At 35.3% G+C, this 23,742-nt stretch overlaps 1 protein-coding gene across 2 annotated transcripts in view; it reads left to right on the forward strand.

Annotated features, from left to right (window-relative positions):
- The window catches only part of avl9 (AVL9 homolog (S. cerevisiase)), a 52,967-nt gene that overhangs the window by 13,663 nt on the left and 15,562 nt on the right, over positions 1-23,742 (forward strand). The window contains exons 2-10 of one of the 2 annotated variants that reach the window (XM_016239947.1): positions 5,757-5,877; positions 11,293-11,378; positions 13,475-13,546; positions 13,638-13,727; positions 14,173-14,239; positions 19,267-19,307; positions 19,455-19,493; positions 19,587-19,656; positions 21,172-21,635. In XM_016239947.1, the coding sequence (XP_016095433.1) occupies positions 5,757-5,877; positions 11,293-11,378; positions 13,475-13,546; positions 13,638-13,727; positions 14,173-14,239; positions 19,267-19,307; positions 19,455-19,493; positions 19,587-19,656; positions 21,172-21,635 (1,050 nt within the window). Of the gene's footprint in view, positions 1-5,756; positions 5,878-11,292; positions 11,379-13,474; positions 13,547-13,637; positions 13,728-14,172; positions 14,240-15,724; positions 15,811-17,906; positions 17,979-18,069; positions 18,160-18,604; positions 18,672-19,266; positions 19,308-19,454; positions 19,494-19,586; positions 19,657-21,171; positions 21,636-23,742 lie in introns of those variants that run through there. The other variant, XM_016239946.1, reaches the window with a different exon arrangement.

Here is a 23,742-nt window from a genome sequence, read left to right on the forward strand (position 1 = left end):
TATATAAGCAGGGGTGCACATAAGTGGTCCGCATGCGTGACCAAAATAAGAAATGCGCTGTGTAAATTAGTTCAGAGCGCACTCTTGCGTACCGACATGGTTGACAGCTGTTAATGCACAGTTACCATTTTAGATTGACAAACTGTACTGTACTGTACTGTATGAGATTTCTATTCAATATCAAAGCATAAATCTAGGCTACCTGATAACATTTTCAAAGCACAAAGCAAAACTGTGACATTTCATTCACTGACGCTCTACAATCGGCAGCGCTAATACTGGAAACTTGCCGCACCGGCAACCCGCCAAAGTAAAAACTTGCTGACTTTAAGTTTGAAAAGGATTTAAATAATTCAAATAAAAAAATAATTAAGGTTCAAATTAAAATAATAATAATAAAAATATTAGCATTTTATTTTTGTTTACTATAAAATAATTGTATTTTGTATTTAATACTCCCTTTTTATTTTAAAATAAAATAGTATTATCACACTTTATTATTTTGTTTATTATTTTATTTAAAAATAATAATAATAATAATAATAATAAAGTGCAGTAATATTATCACTATTATTAATGAATTTTTTTATAGTTATATTTGATGGGTCACACCATGTGCCGTGTGAGGACCAAACCAAATCTCCAGGTTCTCATATGAGAACCAGGCTGAAAATCTTATGTGCACCCCTGTATATAAGTATGGTTAAAAATCCTGCATTCATAATATGCATTTACATATCACCTTTAAGTCCTTTTGATATTGGATGATCGCAGGCTGCCTACAGCGTCTCATTTCGTTTCTGAATTGGTTTAATGCTAAACTGTTACTGATATTTTTACTTATTGTTATTTTCTTTAGTATGTCTTCTTTCTTTTCTTTTAACTTTTTTTTTGGGTTAAATTTTTTATTTTATTTTAGATGTGGTTTTTAAAACGTTTTTAAAATTTTGTACTGGAACATTAACTTCAACCAAAATACAGCATTGTGTAAAGTTGTAAAAAACGTTTTTGTGTTTGCTGGCAGTAGACTGCTGGGACGTTTTCTTTCAGAATCATTGTTGGTCCAGTTTATTTTTAATATTCAAATAAAATGCTGTACATCATCATTATGACAGCTCTGGTTTTAAACCATTCAGGTGCAGAAGATGCCAAAAAGAACTAATTTTGGTACTTACACACTGTCTGAGATGGTTTTCTGTGCGCGCCACATCTCAGACAGCATGCAAATAACAAATCAATTTCTCTTTCTTGTGAACTCGCCTTCTCCTTGTACTTGAATGTAAAATATACACAAAACTCCAGCCTTGACGAGTATCCAATCACTTAACACTCAAGTAAGCATAAACATTTTAGAAAGAAAACACATTTATAAAATTTATATCACGATGTACTTCTTAATTTCGGTCGATACGATATAATTCCGATATTGATATGAACACTATTAAAAAAAGCCTCGTAAAAACTGCCAAGAACGCCCACACCAGATGTCTGTCTAACAAACTTATGAAAAATGTATTTGGCAAGTCTATGACACCTCATATAAAACCATATAATATTTTAGAAAACAAAAACAGCACAAATAAATTTATGTTCACCTTTTATTTGTATTTAGCCTTCATACAAAGTCAGTTTGAAATCACTGTCAAATAATCGTCTCAGATTCACCTAATTAATATTAATATCTTTAACTTCAAACTATAGCCTAATATACACTACCAGTCAAAAGTTTTTGAACAGTAAGATTTGTAATATTTTTAAAGAATTCTCTTCTGCTCACCAAGCCTGCATTTATTTGATCCAAAATAAAGCAAAAACAGTAAAAAAATTTATATTTTTACTATTTAAAATAACTTTTCTATTTGAAAATATTTAAAAATGCAAATTGATCCTGTGATTTCAAAGCTATATTTTTAGCATCATTACTCCAGTCACATGATCCTTCAGAAATCATTCTAATATTCTGATTTGCTGCTCAAAAATTATTTATATTGAAAACAGCTGAGTAGAATTTTTTCAGGTTTCTTTGATGAATATAAAGTTCAGAAGAACAGCATTTATCTGAAATAGAAATCTTTTGTAACATTATAAATGTCTTTATCATCACTTTTGATCAATTTAAAGCATCCTTGCTAAATAAAAGTATTAATTTCTATCATTTCTTTCCAAAAAAAAAAAAAGAAATCATACTGACTCCAAGCTTTTGAATGGAATAGTGTATAATGTTACAAAAGCTTTTTATTTCAGATAAATGCTTATCTTTGGATCTTTCTATTCATCAAAGAATCCTGAAAAAAAATTACTAAACTGTTTTAAATATTGATAATCAGCAAATCGGCATATTAGAATGATTTCTGGATCATGTGATACTGAAGACTGGGGTAATGATTCAATGAAAAATTCAGCTTTGATCACAGAAATAAATTATATTTTAAAATATATTTAAATAGAATGCAGTTATTTTAAGTAGTAAAAATATTTCAAAATTGTACTGTTTTTGCTGTACTTTGGATCAAATAAATGCAGGCTTGGTGAGCAGAAGAGAATTCTTAAAAAACAAACAAAAAAAAAACATTAAAAAGCTTACTGTTCAAAAACTTTTGACTGGTAGTGTGGGCTGATTATTCTTATAGATTGAAACAAATGTGCTTTAGCCAGTATAAAGAGTATGAAAAGTGCTCTGAGTTGCTGCAGGAAAAAAAAGAGCTACAGCAAAAACATGTTGCTGGAGACTGGCTTATTGAAAATGCAAACTGATTGTCTGCCAGCAGGAGGCGCTTTGAGAGCGGTAAAACTAGCGGTTTCTCCAGTAATGGCTGAAAACAAATCAGCTCCGCTCATGAACTCTTCTTTATCAGATATAATGAAAACACCATCGAACCTTTCTGAAGACAGTCCTTTCCCTTCAGAGATACATTCATATAAAACACCCGCGACCTGCAGTGCTCATGTTTATTCAACGAAGTCAAACGCCACAAATAAATAAATGTATGGGAAACACCGGTAATGTATATCGAAATATCGGAAATGTGTTTAAAAATCATATCACCGTTATTGAAAAAAAATTATATCACGAATCGATACATATTGATATTGAATTATTGTCCAGCCCTACGAATTTCTGTAGTGATAGCAGCTGCTGCTGTTTGTGTCCTTAATGGTAACCAATTAGATTAAGATTTTATCTTTTCTTTTCTTTTCTTTCTTTCTTTCTTTCTTTAAACCAAAGTTCACTGTCCCGATTGATCTTTATTTTATTATAAATACAGTTTGAGCTCAGAAGAAGATTTTAAAATGCTTTTAAAATGAAATGCTTTTCTCTATGCATTTTAAAGGTGCTGTATGTACTTTTTTTTGACTGTACTAAAGCATAAAAATAGCATAATAGGCTTATGTTTGCCGATATTTAGGAAACATTCTTAGTTCACATACTTGTTTCTCAGATTCACCTAATTAATAACAGTGCTACAGTTGTTCTACTGTGAAATGTGCTTTCCGTGTCGGAATGTCTGTTTTGGTTTCGGTCCGTGTGATCCCGCCCACTGACAATTTACCCAATTTGACATGCCAGGTTGCCAGTTGGCGTAAAACACAGCGTATTGCAGACATATGAAGCCAAACAAACTAGGTGCAGATTATAACCCACCTAAATAGCCTCGGCATCTATCTAAAAAGCTCAACTAGTGTGATTTGTGAATGCCTTTTAGATGTCCTGTGATGGGGTCTGCGCTGCGGGGGTGTCCAGTACACCTCTGCCTCTTACCTTAAAGTGTAAGGCTTGTCACCTTTCATTGTTAATTGACCCTTTGCAAAGACCTGTCCCCCTTAGTTATTGTTGCTACGTCCGACAAGCCATGATGCTCTCTCACACCACACATCTTGTTCTCACGCAATGAAAAATACATTGCGGTGCAAGAGGTAGAAGAGGTCCCCCTCGGTAGAAATTGCATGGTTTGCGTGGTGCCTAAACACACTACTGAGTGAATTGTGCTCGTTCCTGTGGCATGTCCTTAATCTGGCAACCCGCGTGAGTGTCGAGTCTTAAGTAGGAGGGGGTGAAAAAAATAAAGGTGTGTTCGGCTTCATGCAGCGGTGCGCAGACCGATCAGCGAGAGTTGCCGCTTGCAGTCGGGGGCGGAATTGAAAGCAGAGATGTTAAGTCGGACACTTTCTTCTCCCGGTAGTGACACTCTCGCGGTGTTTGCATACTCTTATCACAGATGAATTGAATAACATGCAATATTTGTCAAATATACAGACGTTTCAGAAACGTTTTCATGAGCAACAGAAACACTTTTTATATACTGCTTGATACAGTGCCATCTGTTCAAAAATAAAGTTCAACATAAACATATGCTATTTAAATACCAATAAAGTGGGGGTATACTGTATATGCTTTTATCAGTGTTTTTTTTTATAAACGTGACTCAATATAACATTGCGACTACAGTAAAAAAGCTTTTAAAAAACGTTTACAAACACAGATTTGTGAGCAGTATTGGAATTGAAGATGTTAGAAATACACGTCATTGTTGTCATGTGGTGAATTTGGCCAATCGTGTAATAGCTGTCGTCATCAGTGCTCCTTTAGTCGCTCTGAAAAAGCTGTGCCAGCTGAGTCAGCCGGCTGCTCTCGAAACGCTATCGCGGTACTTTAATGCCACACAAGTCGGTCAAAATTTCTAACCGGCATGCACTGCTTAAAGTCAGTCGCCGATCGGTCACACCTAATCTCTTCAATATTTTAGCTGCAGTACACATTTCAACCGCTAGCTGTTAGGCTTGCTGCCATAGACGGTGTTTTCTGTTATACCAGTGTTAAGCCGCAACACCGGTTACGTCATTTGCCTACCGCGGCACCGCCCCCCACCATCGTTTAGATTTTTTTATAGTAACAAAATTGATTTAGCCTAGTTCAGTTTATCAAGTGAGGAGAGTGAGTCGAGCTGACTGACAAGAGTGAGGTGAGAAAGACAAGACGATGCCAGAAGATTGTTTAGAAAAAAATGCAAAGGCACCTGTTTGGCAATATTTTAGATTTTGAAAAGCTTATTGACTGTATATATTTTTTTAAACATTCGTTTCTTATTTATTTGGTTCCACAGTGTTTGCTGATTACTTTATGTAAACTTTGTGTATTTTATTTATTTTATTTTACATCAAGGTGTATATGCCGTGCCTTCAAACTTTATTATTCGTTTTGCCAATAAACGTTCTATGTTTCTTATTTATTTGGTTCCACAATGTTTGCTGATTTTCAGTTTTATATACCCATTTAAACTTTGCGTAGCCTAAGTCATTTGTTATTTTATTCGGCATATACTGTATAGTGTATTTTTATTTGTTTTGTTAATAAAAGTTCTATGAGTTTGACGTTGTTGTTGCTTGAATTGAATCAATGCCGAATTGCCGCTAATTTGTAAGTGAAAGTAAAATGCGCAAGGCACTTTTTCAAGCTATTTAAAAGCCAAGAAATCCGAGTAAAAGAGGGAAAACTCAAACGAAACGTCATAGCACATGGCTATGGAAAAAAGTCATTTATTTTGTTTATTTAATGGTTTTATTCACATTTATAATATAATATACATTTTATTGTAATTTCACATTTTTATTCAAATTGTTGAGAACAAAGATGTTCAAATATTTGACTTGTGTTAAAAATATGCTACATTTTATAGTTTTTAGATAGCTCTTTGAGAATCTTATTCAGCCATTGACCCCAAATCAGTCTACAGTTGTCTTTTTATTTTTTATTTCAGGTAGAATTCTCATATCCTCCCATTATTCCTGGGGCGGGTCATGACAGTAACACACTCCCAGAAGAATGGAAGTATCTGCCTTTCCTGGCACTGCCAGATGGAGCACACAATCATCAGGAAGGTAAAGTCTCAATTTACCCTACACTTCACTAAAAAATTAAAAGTGTTTATGAAATTCTATCTAAATACTTTTTTTTTTTTTTAATTGTGATTGGTTTCTGATTGGTCATTGCATTCATGAAATCAGCAGATACAGTGGGGAAAAAAAGTATTTAGTCAGCCACCAATTGTGCAAGTTCTCCCACTTAAAAAGATGAGAGAGGCCTGTAATTTTCATCATAGGTATACCTCAACTATGAGAGACAAAATGAGAAAAAAAATCCAGAAAATCACATTGTAGGATTTTTAAAGAATTTATTTGCAAATTATGGTCGAAAATAAGTATTTGGTCAATAACAAAATTTCATCTCAATACTTTGTTATATTGGCTATGTTGCTCAATGCTGCAAAAACACGTTGTAAATAGAAACCAGCCCCATCCTGCAAGTTGAGGGGATTGAGTACATGTTTGTGATGGTAGGAAACAGGGGCGGTTTGAAACCATGTTTTTGAGACTGTCTTTGATACACTGCAGTTTTAAGGACAAAATGCTCAGCAATGGTGTCCACTGATGAAGATGCACATAAGTTGTCTTTAAGCGTTTTAAAAACACCAGACAAAACAAAATCAACATTACAAACTTGTTTCAAAATTTTCACCACAGGGGGCTTTAAATAGACTAAATAAGTTTCTTAAGTGTTAATTATTGTTTTGGGTAGGTACTATTGGGGTGTTTAGGGTGTGTGGTCTGAGAGTGTATGTAGAGTCAAAGTGGCCTCTAACACTGCCCGTTTTCTTAAAGATAAATTACTGAATTTTTTTAATTGTATGCCAAGAGTGACTGCATTAAGACTGAAAGGGGCACATCAATTTCTGGCTGATTGCATGTTTTCACAACTTTGGAGACAGAGGGTACTCAATGCCAGCAGGAAGCTGTCGGTGAATTGTCATTTTACCAGGATTTTTCTCAGTTTATCGGTTATGCAAAGGTATAAAGAAATTGATCCTACCAAACAGCTGTTGAAACAGATGAGAAACCTACTATGCAGTATTATTTCCTGTCAAGCTGTGTGTTACTATTGGAAGCTTCAATTTAGCTGCAATTTCGAAATATCTAAACAAGAAAGGCAAGACTTCAGGGACCCAAGGTCCCTGTCATTATAACCAGTTATTTATTCTTCTCTGTTGAATGATGGGATTGCTCTGATAACCTCTGTACAGTATACATTCTGGTTGGGCTGTTTTCAAGAGGGGTGTGTGTGTGTGTGTGTGTGTGTGTGTGTGTGTATGTTTGTTTGTTTGTTTGTTTGTTTGTTTGTTCCTTAGAACCTCTCAGAGTTCTACATTAACTGTTGAATTCACATTAAAGTTTATTTTTGAATAATAATTATTTTCTTTTTGACAATGATTACTATCTTCAAGTTCAAGAAAACCTCTTTAGGAAGAAAACTGCAAACCTCTTTATGGGTAAATTTGAATGAGTGGAAACATAACGTCTCTTGTCCAAAAACCTGCTTTTTTCACTGCAATGTGATGATTGAAAAGTATTATGTCCTCTATAATGTATTGGTTGAAAAACAGACTTAAGTTCTTCAGCTTTCAAACTGCATATAGTTTATGTAGATAAATAGGGGCTATATTTTTTACTACTCTGCACACCCCTTTGACATGCTCTGGGGAGGTGCAGCCCACGCTTTGAAAACCCCTGGAATAAACAATACACAATACATATCAATCACTACAGACAATCATGGAATCGGGGTCAGATGTAGTGTATAATTCAGAGTGAAAATGTACGGTTACACTTTACTTGAAGGGGTGTGCATAAGAGTGACATGACACCTTCATAATCATGACATGACACCTACATAATCATGACACGACACGTCATGAATATGAAGGTTTTTTTATGCATGTTTATGACAACTCATTAAGTGTCATTCGCTCAGTTATGTCATTTTTAATGCAAAGATGACATTGTTTGAGATGTCTTTGTTATAGGCTATAGTTAGGGGTAGGGGTAGGATTAGGTTAGGGTTAGGTCAAATAATGTCATATTTGCATTAAAAATGACATAACTGAGCGAATGACACTTAATGACAGTTGTCATAAACATGCATAATACCTCCTTCATATTCATGACATGTGTCATGTCATGATTATGAAGGTGTCATGTCAGTCTTGTGCACACCCCTTCAAGTAAAGTGTTACCAAATGTACATGTGCACAATCCAGACAAAATAAGCAGTAGAGTAATACAATCAGAGTAGTCCCTCATGGAATGGATACACCAAGCAACCTGCATCGAACCATCGTAAATACCACAGAGCCCAAATGAATGCACATTCCAGGACCTCAATCAAAAATTGGGAACACTCAACGATGACACCATGCCACAGAATCAAAAGACGTAGCCCCTCCGTCTGCAGCAACCATGCTGCAAATACCATTAAGTAGGCAGATCGGTGGAGTCAGATGAGACATGGATGAGACACCTCAGCACACCAGAGGGAATTACAAAACGTAATTGGAAAAAAATCTGTTAGGCTGAAGTCGATTTTATGAGTGTACAATATGGGGACAAACTTGCATTTTTAACAACATTAAAAACATGCATTATTTAACATACAAAACTACCAGATATTGCTATAAGTTTGATCGCCACATATAATCATTGCTGTTAATAGAGTTCACCGTCTTTTTTGATTACATGACATTAACTAACCGCTTGAATTTTACCATACATTTCTGCCATATGGACATCAACTTGAGGTAGTCACACTGATAAGTGTAGCAAATTAGCTCAAAAGGGAAATGTATATAAATAATTACAATTAATTATGATTACTTACAATTATTTATCAGCTGCCAGTAGTAACTGTAGCAGAATTAAATTGACATCAACCAATCTGTTCGTCCAGCGAACATTCAGTGTAAGTTCATATCAACTCTAGGAAAGAAATATTTCCGTGGCCACAAAAATACTTTCTTACAGTATTAATGCATTAGAGCATGTAGTAAGGATCAAAATCGTAAAGGGACAATTAATTTGCAAGGCAGAATCAGAAACTCATGTAACTTGTGCACAAGAGTTTTATTAACTAAACACTAACACAAACAAACAAACAATCACTCATACAGGGGAAAGGACAAATGAGACTTGATGGATGAAACCATCAGGAAAACCAGAGAATGAAGCTATGAAAAGAGTCAGTTAACCACCTGAGTAAAACCGTCAGCGTCGTTTTAGAATGGGGTCTACAGCTTATACTAAACCTCTGTTTCGTTTAGTTAAATGTACGATACTTGCATTGCCTTGGCCTGGAACGACCGTACAGATGCAGTCTCAGATGAAAGTCTTGATGATGGTTTGGAGGTTCGGTGGTGTAGGAGAAATTAGATCATCTTCTTCCTGGTTTGAAGAGTGATGAACCCCAAAGATGTTCTGACTCGATGGTGATTGGGAGTTTCTTCCCAGTGGAAAGTGAAAAATAGCTAAGAGAGACATCAGCTGAGGTCCTAGGATCTTTGGTGAATGGAAAGTCAAGGCCAGAGGCCTGGCGCAGACTTTAAGGTACAGAAGACTCCGTATCTAACAGAACCGCAGACTGACCGACTATGTGTTGGAGCCCACCGGGCACACAGGCTCCAAAACGGGCCGCAATCAGAAGATTTTAGCAGAAGAAGAAAAACATGGGCAGAATTGTGCGAGCCTTTTAAGGTCTGAAAAGATTCACGCCTCTCAGGATGGGCTTATCCAATGAGAAAGGCTGAAATTCCAAGTGGGAGGTTGGAAATACTGGGGAGTTTTATGACCCTTTGTGTGAGAGCATGGTAATTTGCATATGGAACTCGAATCAAAATTACTAAAGATTCTTAGAACACGAATATATTGCCTATGTACCCACATATAATATAAACGCTCATTTAGGTCATCAGAAGACAAATTCAAAGAGACGTCATGGTATCGGTGGGGTTATATTAACTAGTGATCTAACATAACACACACACAAAACCGTATACAATTCAAAAGACAATATACAAGAACAGTAATGGTATACACAATGTCCTGAGGAGATGTGTGTTCATTCACAGAAAGGTTTTCCTATGAATTAATTGGAGAAGAGTCCATTTTTATGGGCATTGTGTGTCTTTCCTAAGGGTAAATTAATTGTGAGTAGTGCTCTGCCCGCATTCCTTTGGGCAATAAATCCAGTGATATCAGCATTGGTTGCCATGGATCCAGAGGTCTGTTCTGCCTTTGAGGTGTTAGATGCATTTCGGGGGAAGGGTCCATCATAGACCCTCATAGTTGGTTTGTTGACTGAGGGGAGTTACAGAGTATTTGTTAAATATAACTAAAAAGAAATTGTGTCTGATTGGTCCAGACGCTACATAAGCTATTACTAAATATAATGTAGAAACTTTAATTTTTTTTGAGTTCATGTTCCATTTTGGAGCTCTCCGGTCTGCAGTTATACCTACTTGCATTTAAGATTCGCGATTTAACTCGTCAGCTGAGCTCATTAGTAGAGACTTTAAGACGTGGAAGCGGATCAGAAAAGGTAAAGAGTTGTGAGAAAATGAGATGCGTGTCAGATTCACGTCATGTTCAGCAGCGGCAGCTCTTAAAGTAATAGCAGCCAAAAAACCTAATAACCCAGCTGCTGTGATGTCTGTTAATCAAAGAACAAAAGAAAAAAGGAAATCGATAACATTTGTTGCTTTAAGGTTTCATCTATATTTAATTAAGAATTTAGTGTTTGATAACTTTATTCCATTTCTGTATATTTCCTACTTGCTGAAGGGCACAGGTAGTTAAATATGATATTTATTATAATGGGTTTATGTGAAGATTTTTTTAAGTTCACTTAAATTAGAAGTTATTTTTTGAAGTCTAATAAAGGTTAAAATTAATAGCTCTCAATTATACTGTAATGTTGAATGGCTATAATCAATGGTTAAAAATTAGGGAAAAAACTATTTCATAGAGACATCAGTAGTATTGGTATTAGTGATACTCGCCTTCAGTCATAAAAAAGAGATGCCACTAAACAAATATTAACAAATATACTGTCTTTATGTTGTTTCTACATTAATTTGAAGATTGGATGTGAAATTATTGCAAAATAAAATATATATTTAAAAACTTTAATTTTAGGTGGGATTAAATCGCGATTCATTTCAGAAAAATGTGCAAATAATTAGTTAAATTTTTTAATCGATTGACAGCACTACTTTATGATGTGATTTATTTTCTTTACTTTGTGTCATTCAATGTTGCTTTATTGTTGTGTTGTAATGTGTGAAAGTGAAAAAACACTGTAAGATGATGGTGTGGTATGTCCAGATTGATCTAGGATCACAGATATGATATGTGAAAATGAAAAATTTTGAATCTGTTTTTAAATAGTACTTTGTGTTTCTTTATGGACAGACACTGTCTACTTTCATTTGCCCCCTCTGGATGGCCAGCAGAAATGTGTTTATGGAGTTTCTTGCTACAGACAGATGGAGGCTAAGGTTTGTCCATGTATAATTTATACTAATTATTGTCACGTTTTTGCTGTTTTGTTTTTTTTATTATAAGAAAGAAAGAAAAAAAATTGTGCACGATTTAATTTTAGTAGAACTTTAGATTAGGGAACACTCTAACCATTTTCTTATTAGCCTGCATCTTACTAGCATATTGGCTGTTTATTAGTACTTACTGTATATTATTATGTATACACATATTAATGTCTTATTTTGTATGAGCATATTCTAGCTCCCTTAACCCTATCCCATACCTAAACATAACTACTACAACAACTTCCTTTCTTACTGTCAATAAGCAGAAAATTAGGAGTTGATTGAGGGAAAACCCTTAGTTTTACTAACCCCTAAAGGGTTACTCCACCCCAAAACGAACATTTTGTCATTAATCACTTACCCCCTTGTCGTTTCAAACCTGTAAAAGCTTTGTTCGTCTTCGGAACACAATTTAAGATATTTTGGATGAAAACCGGGAGGCTTGTGACTGTCCCATTGACTGCCAACTTTATTGAACTTTATTCAACAATTTGTCTCCTCTGTGTCTCTCTGCATCACAGTAGCGTAGTGCTGGGCGGTATACCGGTGTATATCTCTTAAACAACGTTCAGAACGCGACACTGTTTGAAAGGAGTCCGTTTTCACTGTTGCACTGTGGTGAGGGAACAGCTGTATGTTACTAAGCGTGAAAGTTCCGAAACTGAAGCTGTAGAACTAATAGAACGTGATGACACAGAAGAACTCATCCACAATATCCACATTGACCGCCACAAAAATTCCACAGCCCCTGCCATCAGCTCCTGCGTCTCACACACACACAAGCGTGACTTTAGCACTAGATTTAGCATCTTTCAGACCCTTTTAGCAGCTTTTTTCCATAGGATATTCATACTGACAAACCTAGGGACTTTTTTGGATAAACCTTAGCTATGGTTCAGTTGGAAGATTTCACCAGTGCTGTCCCGCGAACGCGAGGTCTTACTTTCCCGGAGAAGTGTCACCTCTCTCGGCGTCTGTTCAGTGAGCGGCAGAGAAGCAGCGCATTCAGTTGGCCGCACCGCAGCCGACTCATCAATAAATGAGTACAAAACAGCGTTTCCAAGCACCTGTTGCTTACTGATTGTTTGGGATTATAAATATGAGCGTAGGTCATCTGTTAATATCACATGCACTTTTTTTTTTTAGTTTGTTACTCAGGGTGCATGCAGTGTGCTGCATGAGACAAAAAAGTAATATAGCCAAAACAACCGCATAGCCGCTCTTTAGTGTAGATGTATGTTGATTTTATCAGACGATTCCGCGATTATAAATGAGAGTGACTCCTGGTTAACATGTATTAAAAGGGGTCGTGTTTAGTCACTATTTAGTGTGGTATTTTTTGACAATATTCACTCATCATGACCGTAAAATAGGGTCTAAGTCAATATACTGCAGTATTTCCTCTCTCAATCAGTAGAAAATATGGTTAACACCCGGTCATGCATGAAAAAAAAATAATATAAAGTCGTTATTTTTGTTTTCTTCATGTACAAAAAGTATTCTCGTCGCTTCATAACGTTACAGTTGAACCACTGATGGCAGATGGACTATTCTGACGATGTCTTTCATACTTTTCTGGACCTTGACAGTGTAATTTACTTGGCAGTCAATGGGACAGTCACTAGCCCGGTCTTCATCCAAAATATCTTAAATTGTGTTCCGAAGACGAACAAAGCTTTTACGGGTTTGGAACGACATGGGGGTAAGTGATTAATGACAAAATTTCATTTTGGGGTGGAGTATCCCTTTAATAGTGAAAGTGTTCCCTAATCTAAAGTGTTACGTTCATTTTTAATTGATGTAGTGCAGAGGAGCATAAGCCAGAAGAATGTAGTCTGATGCTATCATAATGATACCATGCAGCTATTAGTAAAAGAGATGTTTCTTAATGAATGAAGTCAAAATGAAAGAATAATGTAAAATGGTTTCCTCAATCCAAAGAAATGCAATAGAATCCTTTCTTCTTAATAAAAAAATAAACAAGGTATTTTGATAGATACTGTAATCCCATTATGTCTAATCTGATATTTTAATGTTTTGTATTATAGGCACTAAAAGTACGAGAGGCAGATATCACAAGAGAGACGGTTCAGAAGAGTGTTTGTGTTCTCAGTCAATTGGTAAGACATGTATATGGCAGAGAAGCCTTTATTTACATAAAAATGCCTGCTTGTTTCTGCAAATTATTAATGTAATTTATTGTTGTTTCAGCCACTGTTTGGTCTGATACAGGCTAAACTTCAGCTCATAACTCACGCTTACTTTGAAGAAAAAGATTTCTCTCAGATCTCCATCCTAAAGGCAAGTTCTTTCACACACATTTCATTGTCTGATATATTAAGAACTAATACAGCTAGTAAAAATGTTTTTATGAGATGCGTAAGATTTGTTTAAAGATGTAGAACTCCAGTCATATCAGTGTTTAAAAAAATTAAATGGTCTAAAATTAAGAAACCCTTAGAAAACAGTAAATATAATATAAATCAACACACTGAAACTAACAGAATATGTATGTGAAAAGGGTCTTTTATCAGCCCACTTTCAGTTCCAGAATAAATTAATCATTCAAATATTGTTGTCAAATATATCTTTGAACGGAGAATTTTTACAGTAACTGCAAATATTTGCTTTTGTATAATGCTGCATTAACACAGATGTCAGTATAAAAAGACGGATGTCATATTAGCCAGAAGCAAAGAATCACTTAGTGCACCTTTCATGTATTTTTGTTTTTGGCTCTTTGAAGGAGCTCTATGATCATATGAACAGATCTTTAAGCTGTACAGCGCTGGAGGGATCACAGATTTATCTGGGTAATTCAAAAACACTTTTCACTACTATAGTTTAGTAATTCAAGAATCTGCTTTTCACTAATATAATTGATTATTTAACCTCTAAATGATAGTAATTGGATAAGGAGAGTGTAATGTCCAAATTTACTTTCCAAATACACATTCTTGGTCTTATTGTGTTTGACTTATCAATGCATCCTACACATCCCAAACAAAAAGCCTCCTTAAAAAGTGAGTGTATGAAATGCCTACTTTGCAGCATTATGTAAGAAACGAAACCCCTGCTTTTCAGCATCCAATAAAAACCTATAGATAAAATAGTCCATCCTTAATTTTTTAGAATAGAATATTTTATTTTATACATAAATATGCTGCATTATGGAAGTCAAATTGGTTGCAAATGACGTTTCATGTTATCTTTAAATGTTTTTTAGGAGTATTTGGATAACTACTCAAACACCAGTTATGAAATTGTACAGCCAATTTTATTTATGGTGTTTTCATGACACAACTCTGGGATGTGATAAAGTCAAATTAGGATTTGAAATAAATGTGGCTGTAGTATATATAACCCTATCAATTTCCTATTTTCCAATTATTATTTTTTTAACTAAAGGTCTGTCTGCCCGAGATTTGATTCTGCACTTAGAAAATGAGATGCGTGTCAGATTCACGTCATGTTCAGCAGCGGCAGCTCTTAAAGTAATAGCAGCCAAAAAACCTAATAACCCAGCTGCTGTGATGTCTGTTAATCAAAGAACAAAAGAAAAAAGGAAATCGATAACATTTGTTGCTTTAAGGTTTCATCTATATTTAATTAAGAATTTAGTGTTTGATAACTTTATTCCATTTCTGTATATTTCCTACTTGCTGAAGGGCACAGGTAGTTAAATATGATATTTATTATAATGGGTTTATGTGAAGATTTTTTTAAGTTCACTTAAATTAGAAGTTATTTTTTGAAGTCTAATAAAGGTTAAAATTAATAGCTCTCAATTATACTGTAATGTTGAATGGCTATAATCAATGGTTAAAAATTAGGGAAAAAACTATTTCATAGAGACATCAGTAGTATTGGTATTAGTGATACTCGCCTTCAGTCATAAAAAAGAGATGCCACTAAACAAATATTAACAAATATACTGTCTTTATGTTGTTTCTACATTAATTTGAAGATTGGATGTGAAATTATTGCAAAATAAAATATATATTTAAAAACTTTAATTTTAGGTGGGATTAAATCGCGATTCATTTCAGAAAAATGTGCAAATAATTAGTTAAATTTTTTAATCGATTGACAGCACTACTTTATGATGTGATTTATTTTCTTTACTTTGTGTCATTCAATGTTGCTTTATTGTTGTGTTGTAATGTGTGAAAGTGAAAAAACACTGTAAGATGATGGTGTGGTATGTCCAGATTGATCTAGGATCACAGATATGATATGTGAAAATGAAAAATTTTGAATCTGTTTTTAAATAGTACTTTGTGTTTCTTTATGGACAGACACTGTCTACTTTCATTTGCCCCCTCTGGATGGCCAGCAGAAATGTGTTTATGGAGTTTCTTGCTACAGACAGATGGAGGCTAAGGTTTGTCCATGTATAATTTATACTAATTATTGTCACGTTTTTGCTGTTTTGTTTTTTTTATTATAAGAAAGAAAGAAAAAAAATTGTGCACGATTTAATTTTAGTAGAACTTTAGATTAGGGAACACTCTAACCATTTTCTTATTAGCCTGCATCTTACTAGCATATTGGCTGTTTATTAGTACTTACTGTATATTATTATGTATACACATATTAATGTCTTATTTTGTATGAGCATATTCTAGCTCCCTTAACCCTATCCCATACCTAAACATAACTACTACAACAACTTCCTTTCTTACTGTCAATAAGCAGAAAATTAGGAGTTGATTGAGGGAAAACCCTTAGTTTTACTAACCCCTAAAGGGTTACTCCACCCCAAAACGAACATTTTGTCATTAATCACTTACCCCCTTGTCGTTTCAAACCTGTAAAAGCTTTGTTCGTCTTCGGAACACAATTTAAGATATTTTGGATGAAAACCGGGAGGCTTGTGACTGTCCCATTGACTGCCAACTTTATTGAACTTTATTCAACAATTTGTCTCCTCTGTGTCTCTCTGCATCACAGTAGCGTAGTGCTGGGCGGTATACCGGTGTATATCTCTTAAACAACGTTCAGAACGCGACACTGTTTGAAAGGAGTCCGTTTTCACTGTTGCACTGTGGTGAGGGAACAGCTGTATGTTACTAAGCGTGAAAGTTCCGAAACTGAAGCTGTAGAACTAATAGAACGTGATGACACAGAAGAACTCATCCACAATATCCACATTGACCGCCACAAAAATTCCACAGCCCCTGCCATCAGCTCCTGCGTCTCACACACACACAAGCGTGACTTTAGCACTAGATTTAGCATCTTTCAGACCCTTTTAGCAGCTTTTTTCCATAGGATATTCATACTGACAAACCTAGGGACTTTTTTGGATAAACCTTAGCTATGGTTCAGTTGGAAGATTTCACCAGTGCTGTCCCGCGAACGCGAGGTCTTACTTTCCCGGAGAAGTGTCACCTCTCTCGGCGTCTGTTCAGTGAGCGGCAGAGAAGCAGCGCATTCAGTTGGCCGCACCGCAGCCGACTCATCAATAAATGAGTACAAAACAGCGTTTCCAAGCACCTGTTGCTTACTGATTGTTTGGGATTATAAATATGAGCGTAGGTCATCTGTTAATATCACATGCACTTTTTTTTTTTAGTTTGTTACTCAGGGTGCATGCAGTGTGCTGCATGAGACAAAAAAGTAATATAGCCAAAACAACCGCATAGCCGCTCTTTAGTGTAGATGTATGTTGATTTTATCAGACGATTCCGCGATTATAAATGAGAGTGACTCCTGGTTAACATGTATTAAAAGGGGTCGTGTTTAGTCACTATTTAGTGTGGTATTTTTTGACAATATTCACTCATCATGACCGTAAAATAGGGTCTAAGTCAATATACTGCAGTATTTCCTCTCTCAATCAGTAGAAAATATGGTTAACACCCGGTCATGCATGAAAAAAAAATAATATAAAGTCGTTATTTTTGTTTTCTTCATGTACAAAAAGTATTCTCGTCGCTTCATAACGTTACAGTTGAACCACTGATGGCAGATGGACTATTCTGACGATGTCTTTCATACTTTTCTGGACCTTGACAGTGTAATTTACTTGGCAGTCAATGGGACAGTCACTAGCCCGGTCTTCATCCAAAATATCTTAAATTGTGTTCCGAAGACGAACAAAGCTTTTACGGGTTTGGAACGACATGGGGGTAAGTGATTAATGACAAAATTTCATTTTGGGGTGGAGTATCCCTTTAATAGTGAAAGTGTTCCCTAATCTAAAGTGTTACGTTCATTTTTAATTGATGTAGTGCAGAGGAGCATAAGCCAGAAGAATGTAGTCTGATGCTATCATAATGATACCATGCAGCTATTAGTAAAAGAGATGTTTCTTAATGAATGAAGTCAAAATGAAAGAATAATGTAAAATGGTTTCCTCAATCCAAAGAAATGCAATAGAATCCTTTCTTCTTAATAAAAAAATAAACAAGGTATTTTGATAGATACTGTAATCCCATTATGTCTAATCTGATATTTTAATGTTTTGTATTATAGGCACTAAAAGTACGAGAGGCAGATATCACAAGAGAGACGGTTCAGAAGAGTGTTTGTGTTCTCAGTCAATTGGTAAGACATGTATATGGCAGAGAAGCCTTTATTTACATAAAAATGCCTGCTTGTTTCTGCAAATTATTAATGTAATTTATTGTTGTTTCAGCCACTGTTTGGTCTGATACAGGCTAAACTTCAGCTCATAACTCACGCTTACTTTGAAGAAAAAGATTTCTCTCAGATCTCCATCCTAAAGGCAAGTTCTTTCACACACATTTCATTGTCTGATATATTAAGAACTAATACAGCTAGTAAAAATGTTTTTATGAGATGCGTAAGATTTGTTTAAAGATGTAGAACTCCAGTCATATCAGTGTTTAAAAAAATTAAATGGTCTAAAATTAAGAAACCCTTAGAAAACAGTAAATATAATATAAATCAACACACTGAAACTAACAGAATATGTATGTGAAAAGGGTCTTTTATCAGCCCACTTTCAGTTCCAGAATAAATTAATCATTCAAATATTGTTGTCAAATATATCTTTGAACGGAGAATTTTTACAGTAACTGCAAATATTTGCTTTTGTATAATGCTGCATTAACACAGATGTCAGTATAAAAAGACGGATGTCATATTAGCCAGAAGCAAAGAATCACTTAGTGCACCTTTCATGTATTTTTGTTTTTGGCTCTTTGAAGGAGCTCTATGATCATATGAACAGATCTTTAAGCTGTACAGCGCTGGAGGGATCACAGATTTATCTGGGTAATTCAAAAACACTTTTCACTACTATAGTTTAGTAATTCAAGAATCTGCTTTTCACTAATATAATTGATTATTTAACCTCTAAATGATAGTAATTGGATAAGGAGAGTGTAATGTCCAAATTTACTTTCCAAATACACATTCTTGGTCTTATTGTGTTTGACTTATCAATGCATCCTACACATCCCAAACAAAAAGCCTCCTTAAAAAGTGAGTGTATGAAATGCCTACTTTGCAGCATTATGTAAGAAACGAAACCCCTGCTTTTCAGCATCCAATAAAAACCTATAGATAAAATAGTCCATCCTTAATTTTTTAGAATAGAATATTTTATTTTATACATAAATATGCTGCATTATGGAAGTCAAATTGGTTGCAAATGACGTTTCATGTTATCTTTAAATGTTTTTTAGGAGTATTTGGATAACTACTCAAACACCAGTTATGAAATTGTACAGCCAATTTTATTTATGGTGTTTTCATGACACAACTCTGGGATGTGATAAAGTCAAATTAGGATTTGAAATAAATGTGGCTGTAGTATATATAACCCTATCAATTTCCTATTTTCCAATTATTATTTTTTTAACTAAAGGTCTGTCTGCCCGAGATTTGATTCTGCACTTTAAACACAAGGTAAAGGACTGGACACTTTCTTTTTAAATTCTGCTTCATCCTTTTGCATAATATGTATTTGTTTAGATTTTCATTATGTAACTTGCAAACTCTGCAAAGCAACTCTTTGGTCTAAATGCTTGTGTTTTTTCTCTTTATTTGCTGTAGGTTTTGATTCTCTTTAAACTGATTCTGCTAGAAAAGAAGGTCATTATTACCATCTCAATACACTCTTTGTAGTAAAGTGGATTCTCATGGATGAGTCTAGTCGTAATTACACAAGTATTTATCTCCCTATAGATCCTATTTTATGTGACTCCAGTGAAGAGATTGGTTGAAACACTGATGACCGTCCTGTCATTGTTTCCAGGTAAAAAGGTTGTGATCTGGTGCCAGATTTGAATTGGTGGGTGTGTTATTCAAACTAAAAACTGAAGCACTGACCTAGAAATTAAGAAATAACACAGTAACTTGACAGTAACAAGATTCTTAAAAATTTTAAATTATCTAATACAAACTATTTTTTATGATAATCAATTTTTGGCTTTTAATTGTACATTACTTGATCTGATAATCATTTTATAATATGTTAATGACTGCACGTGTTGCCAAAGAAATTGCACATGTTTGCTGCTGAACCAGGGTTAGGCTGGCTATAGGGAGCAGAGCACTGATATTTTTCTCATTTGTGAGTTGACTGTTGTGAGTAAATGTAAATATTTAATTACCCTGTAGAGTACAGGTCAAGTCTGTTTAAAAGTGTTATCGTTACACCGTATTAGTGTTTATGTTAAGGTGTGACAAACTCAAAATCATGTTCGTATGCATAATGATAATGCTTTTAAATAGGCATAATGATAATTTACATAATGCATAAGCATAATGATAATACTTTTACACAATAATTTTACACAATGCCAGTTTCAATGACTACCCAGGTAGGTTTGAATTTATATTGAACAAACTCTAGTTTTTCGGACTCAAGAAGATTAAATGTTCTTTACTGTTGTTTACACTAAAAGGTTTTATTCGGGGTAGGATTGTGATTGTTTGCTACGTTAATCATGAATCAAACTGAGTTGATAGAGAATAGTGAGTTCAGTGGGCCTGCTGAACCTGATCTAAACTAGGTAGGATTTGTTTGGTTTTTGGTTTGGTCAACCCTAAACCTACTGTGAAACTCAGAGCTTGTTCATCCTGCTTTATGCAATAGAACTCAGTACTGTATTGTCACTTTTATGCAGTTGAAAATGTTGAAAAAGACACACATTCCAGTTTGGTAGAAACCACCAGAAACTCCAGTTCAGTTGGTGGCACAGATCATCAAACAGATTTACGCCAGTCCAACATAACATAGGCACCTTCTCAATGTAAATGTGTCAGACTAATTGCACTGTTAATATTTTTCCATCATTTAGCATAACTGTTTCATTTTGTGATTTGTAAAGATTGAAATATCTGGATCAATAATAGTGTGATTAATAGTGGTTTTCCCCAGTGTTTACTGTTCTTTTGCCAGTGCCAGGAACAGACTTAGATTGTGCTGCAGCAGCTCACAAAAAGTCAACCAAAACCCATGATGCATTGTTCTGTCAATCTTGTTAATCAAGTTTCTGACTGGTTTATTCCCAAAAGTAACTTTTTTGTTGTGAAAGATTGCATCAGCCCATCAAGACATTGCACTTCTATATAATAAATAAGCCTGCCGCTAAATGGAACATTATGAACAAAGTAAAACTCATTCCTAATTTGCCAGTTCTTGAAGTGGAGCAAATTTTATGGTGACAAAATATCTGGCTAGGTGAGACTAGTTAGTTGAGAAGGAATTATTTTAAAGAGTAAACATAATTACTTAAGTTTTGTAAAGTATTTATTTATTTTGTAGGTATAATAGAGCATGGACTGGCAGATTCCTCTCACTATCAGCCCCGGAGAAGCATCTCAGAGGACTTCAGTTCACCAGAAATCATATCTGCAGATGAAGAATCACTTTCTATGTCTACTACAGATATTACTAACATATCAAAAGAGCTTGAGGGCAGGTATGATGTCAGTGATCAGCCGGATCAATCAAAGCCTTGTAACACTACTCTGGACACACACTACCTTCAGCCTCATGCAGGAAGCTTGCTGGACTCAGAGTGCGAATGGGAGACGCTGGAGCCTCATGTGATGGATGAAATGGAAGGGAAAGTAGACGTAGCTCATTCAAATATGTTTGACACAGATTCAGGACTGCCAATAACAGTACAGCCACAGTCGGCCACAGGACAAGGAATGTTGACCTCGGGCCTGATATCTGGGCTGCAAGAGGACCAGTATGGACTACCACTCGCTATCTTTACAAAGGTGTGCACACAGAACACAATCCACATCCACCATACTCTTTAGAGCAAAACCACACTTGTTCAAGTTAAGTTTTATTATACATTTATATATATATATATATATAATGTGTGTGTGTGTATATATATATATATATATACATGTGTGTGTGTGTGTGTGTGTGTGTGTGTGTGTGTGTGTGTGTTAGAACTGTATATACCAGGGTTCCTCAAATCTTATCCTGGAGGTCCAGTGCGCTGCAGAGTTTAGCTCCAACCCTGATCAAACTCACCTACCTGTGATTTTCTAATGATCCTGAAGACATTGATTAGCATGCTCAGGTGTGTTTGATTAGGGTTAGAGCTAAACTCTGCAGGAAAGTGGATCTCGTGGGCCAGATTTGAGGATCCCTGGTATATACTATATGTCATCCAAATACCACAGTATGAACATTTGCTTTTAGTTATTTCTGGATTACCTCAAGGCTGCATTGGCTAACAAAGACAACTGTTAGATATTTCTATATTTGGCTGAGGACTCGTTTGGGTGGCCAATGTATTAGATTTCTCACATATATAAAAATAAAATAAGTAAGCTTGACCACTGTTCTTATGACAAGAAGAATTTATTGAAGGTAGTAGTGTAGCACAGTTCCTCAGCAGCAATGTTTATGTTTCAGCCTCGAAAAGAATCTTCAAAAAAAAGATATTAATCTGCTGTATTTAATATCTTTAAAAATATATATTAAATACAACAGACTAAAAATGTAAATACATAAAATATTTCACAACAAAGAAGCAATATCAAATTAAGACAAATATTTTGCAAGTTATTACCAGGGTCTAGACTCTAGAGAGATGAGAAAAAATGAGGCTATTAAGAAAGGTTTTTCTTTAATATGGTAGACATTTAGTATGGTATTTATATGACATCAAACTTCCAATTACATTGTCATTTGTCAAGGTTTTAGAAATGTAATTCTAGACCTTTAGGTTATAATCACTCCTTGCATGTGTGCCAAGTTCTATGAAAACTGGATGTTTCATTCAAGAGTTAAACGCTACATTAAAAATATGAACTGGTAAAAATACTGTACTGGTAAAACACTTTTTTTTCTAAGTCTCCTTATAAAAAAAATAAAAAATAATTGCTGTGACAACTTAACAGCTTGCTGCTGCACATCAGAAATGGCAATTCGCCTGATCAGAAGGCAGGGGTGTCCATTCCTGCTCCTGGAGGGCCAACATCCTGCAGTGTTTAGCTTCAACCAGCTCCAACGCATCATGTAGGGTTGGAGGTAAACTCTGCAGGACAGTGGCCCTCCAGGAACAGGTTTGGACACCCCTGACATAAGGTATGTGTACATAAGGTATGTGTACAAAATGTAATTCACTTCAAATGCATGTAGGTCTAGATCAGGGCTGTCCAAACTCGGTCCTGGAGGGCCGGTGTCCTGCAGAGTTTAGCTCCAACTTGCCTCAACACACCTGACTGGAAGTTTCTATGCCTAGTAAGAGCTTGATTAGCTGGTTCAGGTCTGTTTAATTAGGGTTGGAGCTAAACTCTGCAGAACACCGGCCCTCCAGGACCGAGTTTGGACAGCCCTAGTCTAGATTATTTAGTCTCTGAGCAAAGCAACAGAAAAATTAAACATGCAATTTAATCTCACAGCAAATAACTACAATATGCATACATAAACAACTACACCAAGGTTAAGATATTTCCCTGACAAAATGATATTTTGCCGGTATCATATGGCACTTTTCCACTGCATGGTATGGCTCGGCTCGGCTTAGCATTTTGTTGCTTTGCAGCCTGAAGTAAAGATGGACAGTTTTTGTTTTATCCAGCTGTATTTACCCAGTGCAACGTATAACATCCAAGTGAAAGATTATAACACCAACATGTCAGGAAAAAAAAACTGAATAACTGAGTTGGTTAGTAGTCTCTACTAACTTTGCACATCTAGACTTTGCAATATTTGCCCACTCTTCTTTTGCTGTGTGCTTTGGGTCATTGTCATGTTGGAAGGTAAACCTTCTTCCCATTGACAACTTTCTGGCATAGGGCAGCAGATTTTTCTCAAGAATTTTACGTTATTTTGCCCCATCCATTTTTCCTTCCACTTCTT

Source organism: Sinocyclocheilus grahami, unplaced genomic scaffold (genome assembly GCF_001515645.1).
Source record: "Sinocyclocheilus grahami isolate Dianchi unplaced genomic scaffold, SAMN03320097.WGS_v1.1 scaffold578.1, whole genome shotgun sequence".
Lineage (NCBI taxonomy): Eukaryota > Metazoa > Chordata > Actinopteri > Cypriniformes > Cyprinidae > Sinocyclocheilus > Sinocyclocheilus grahami.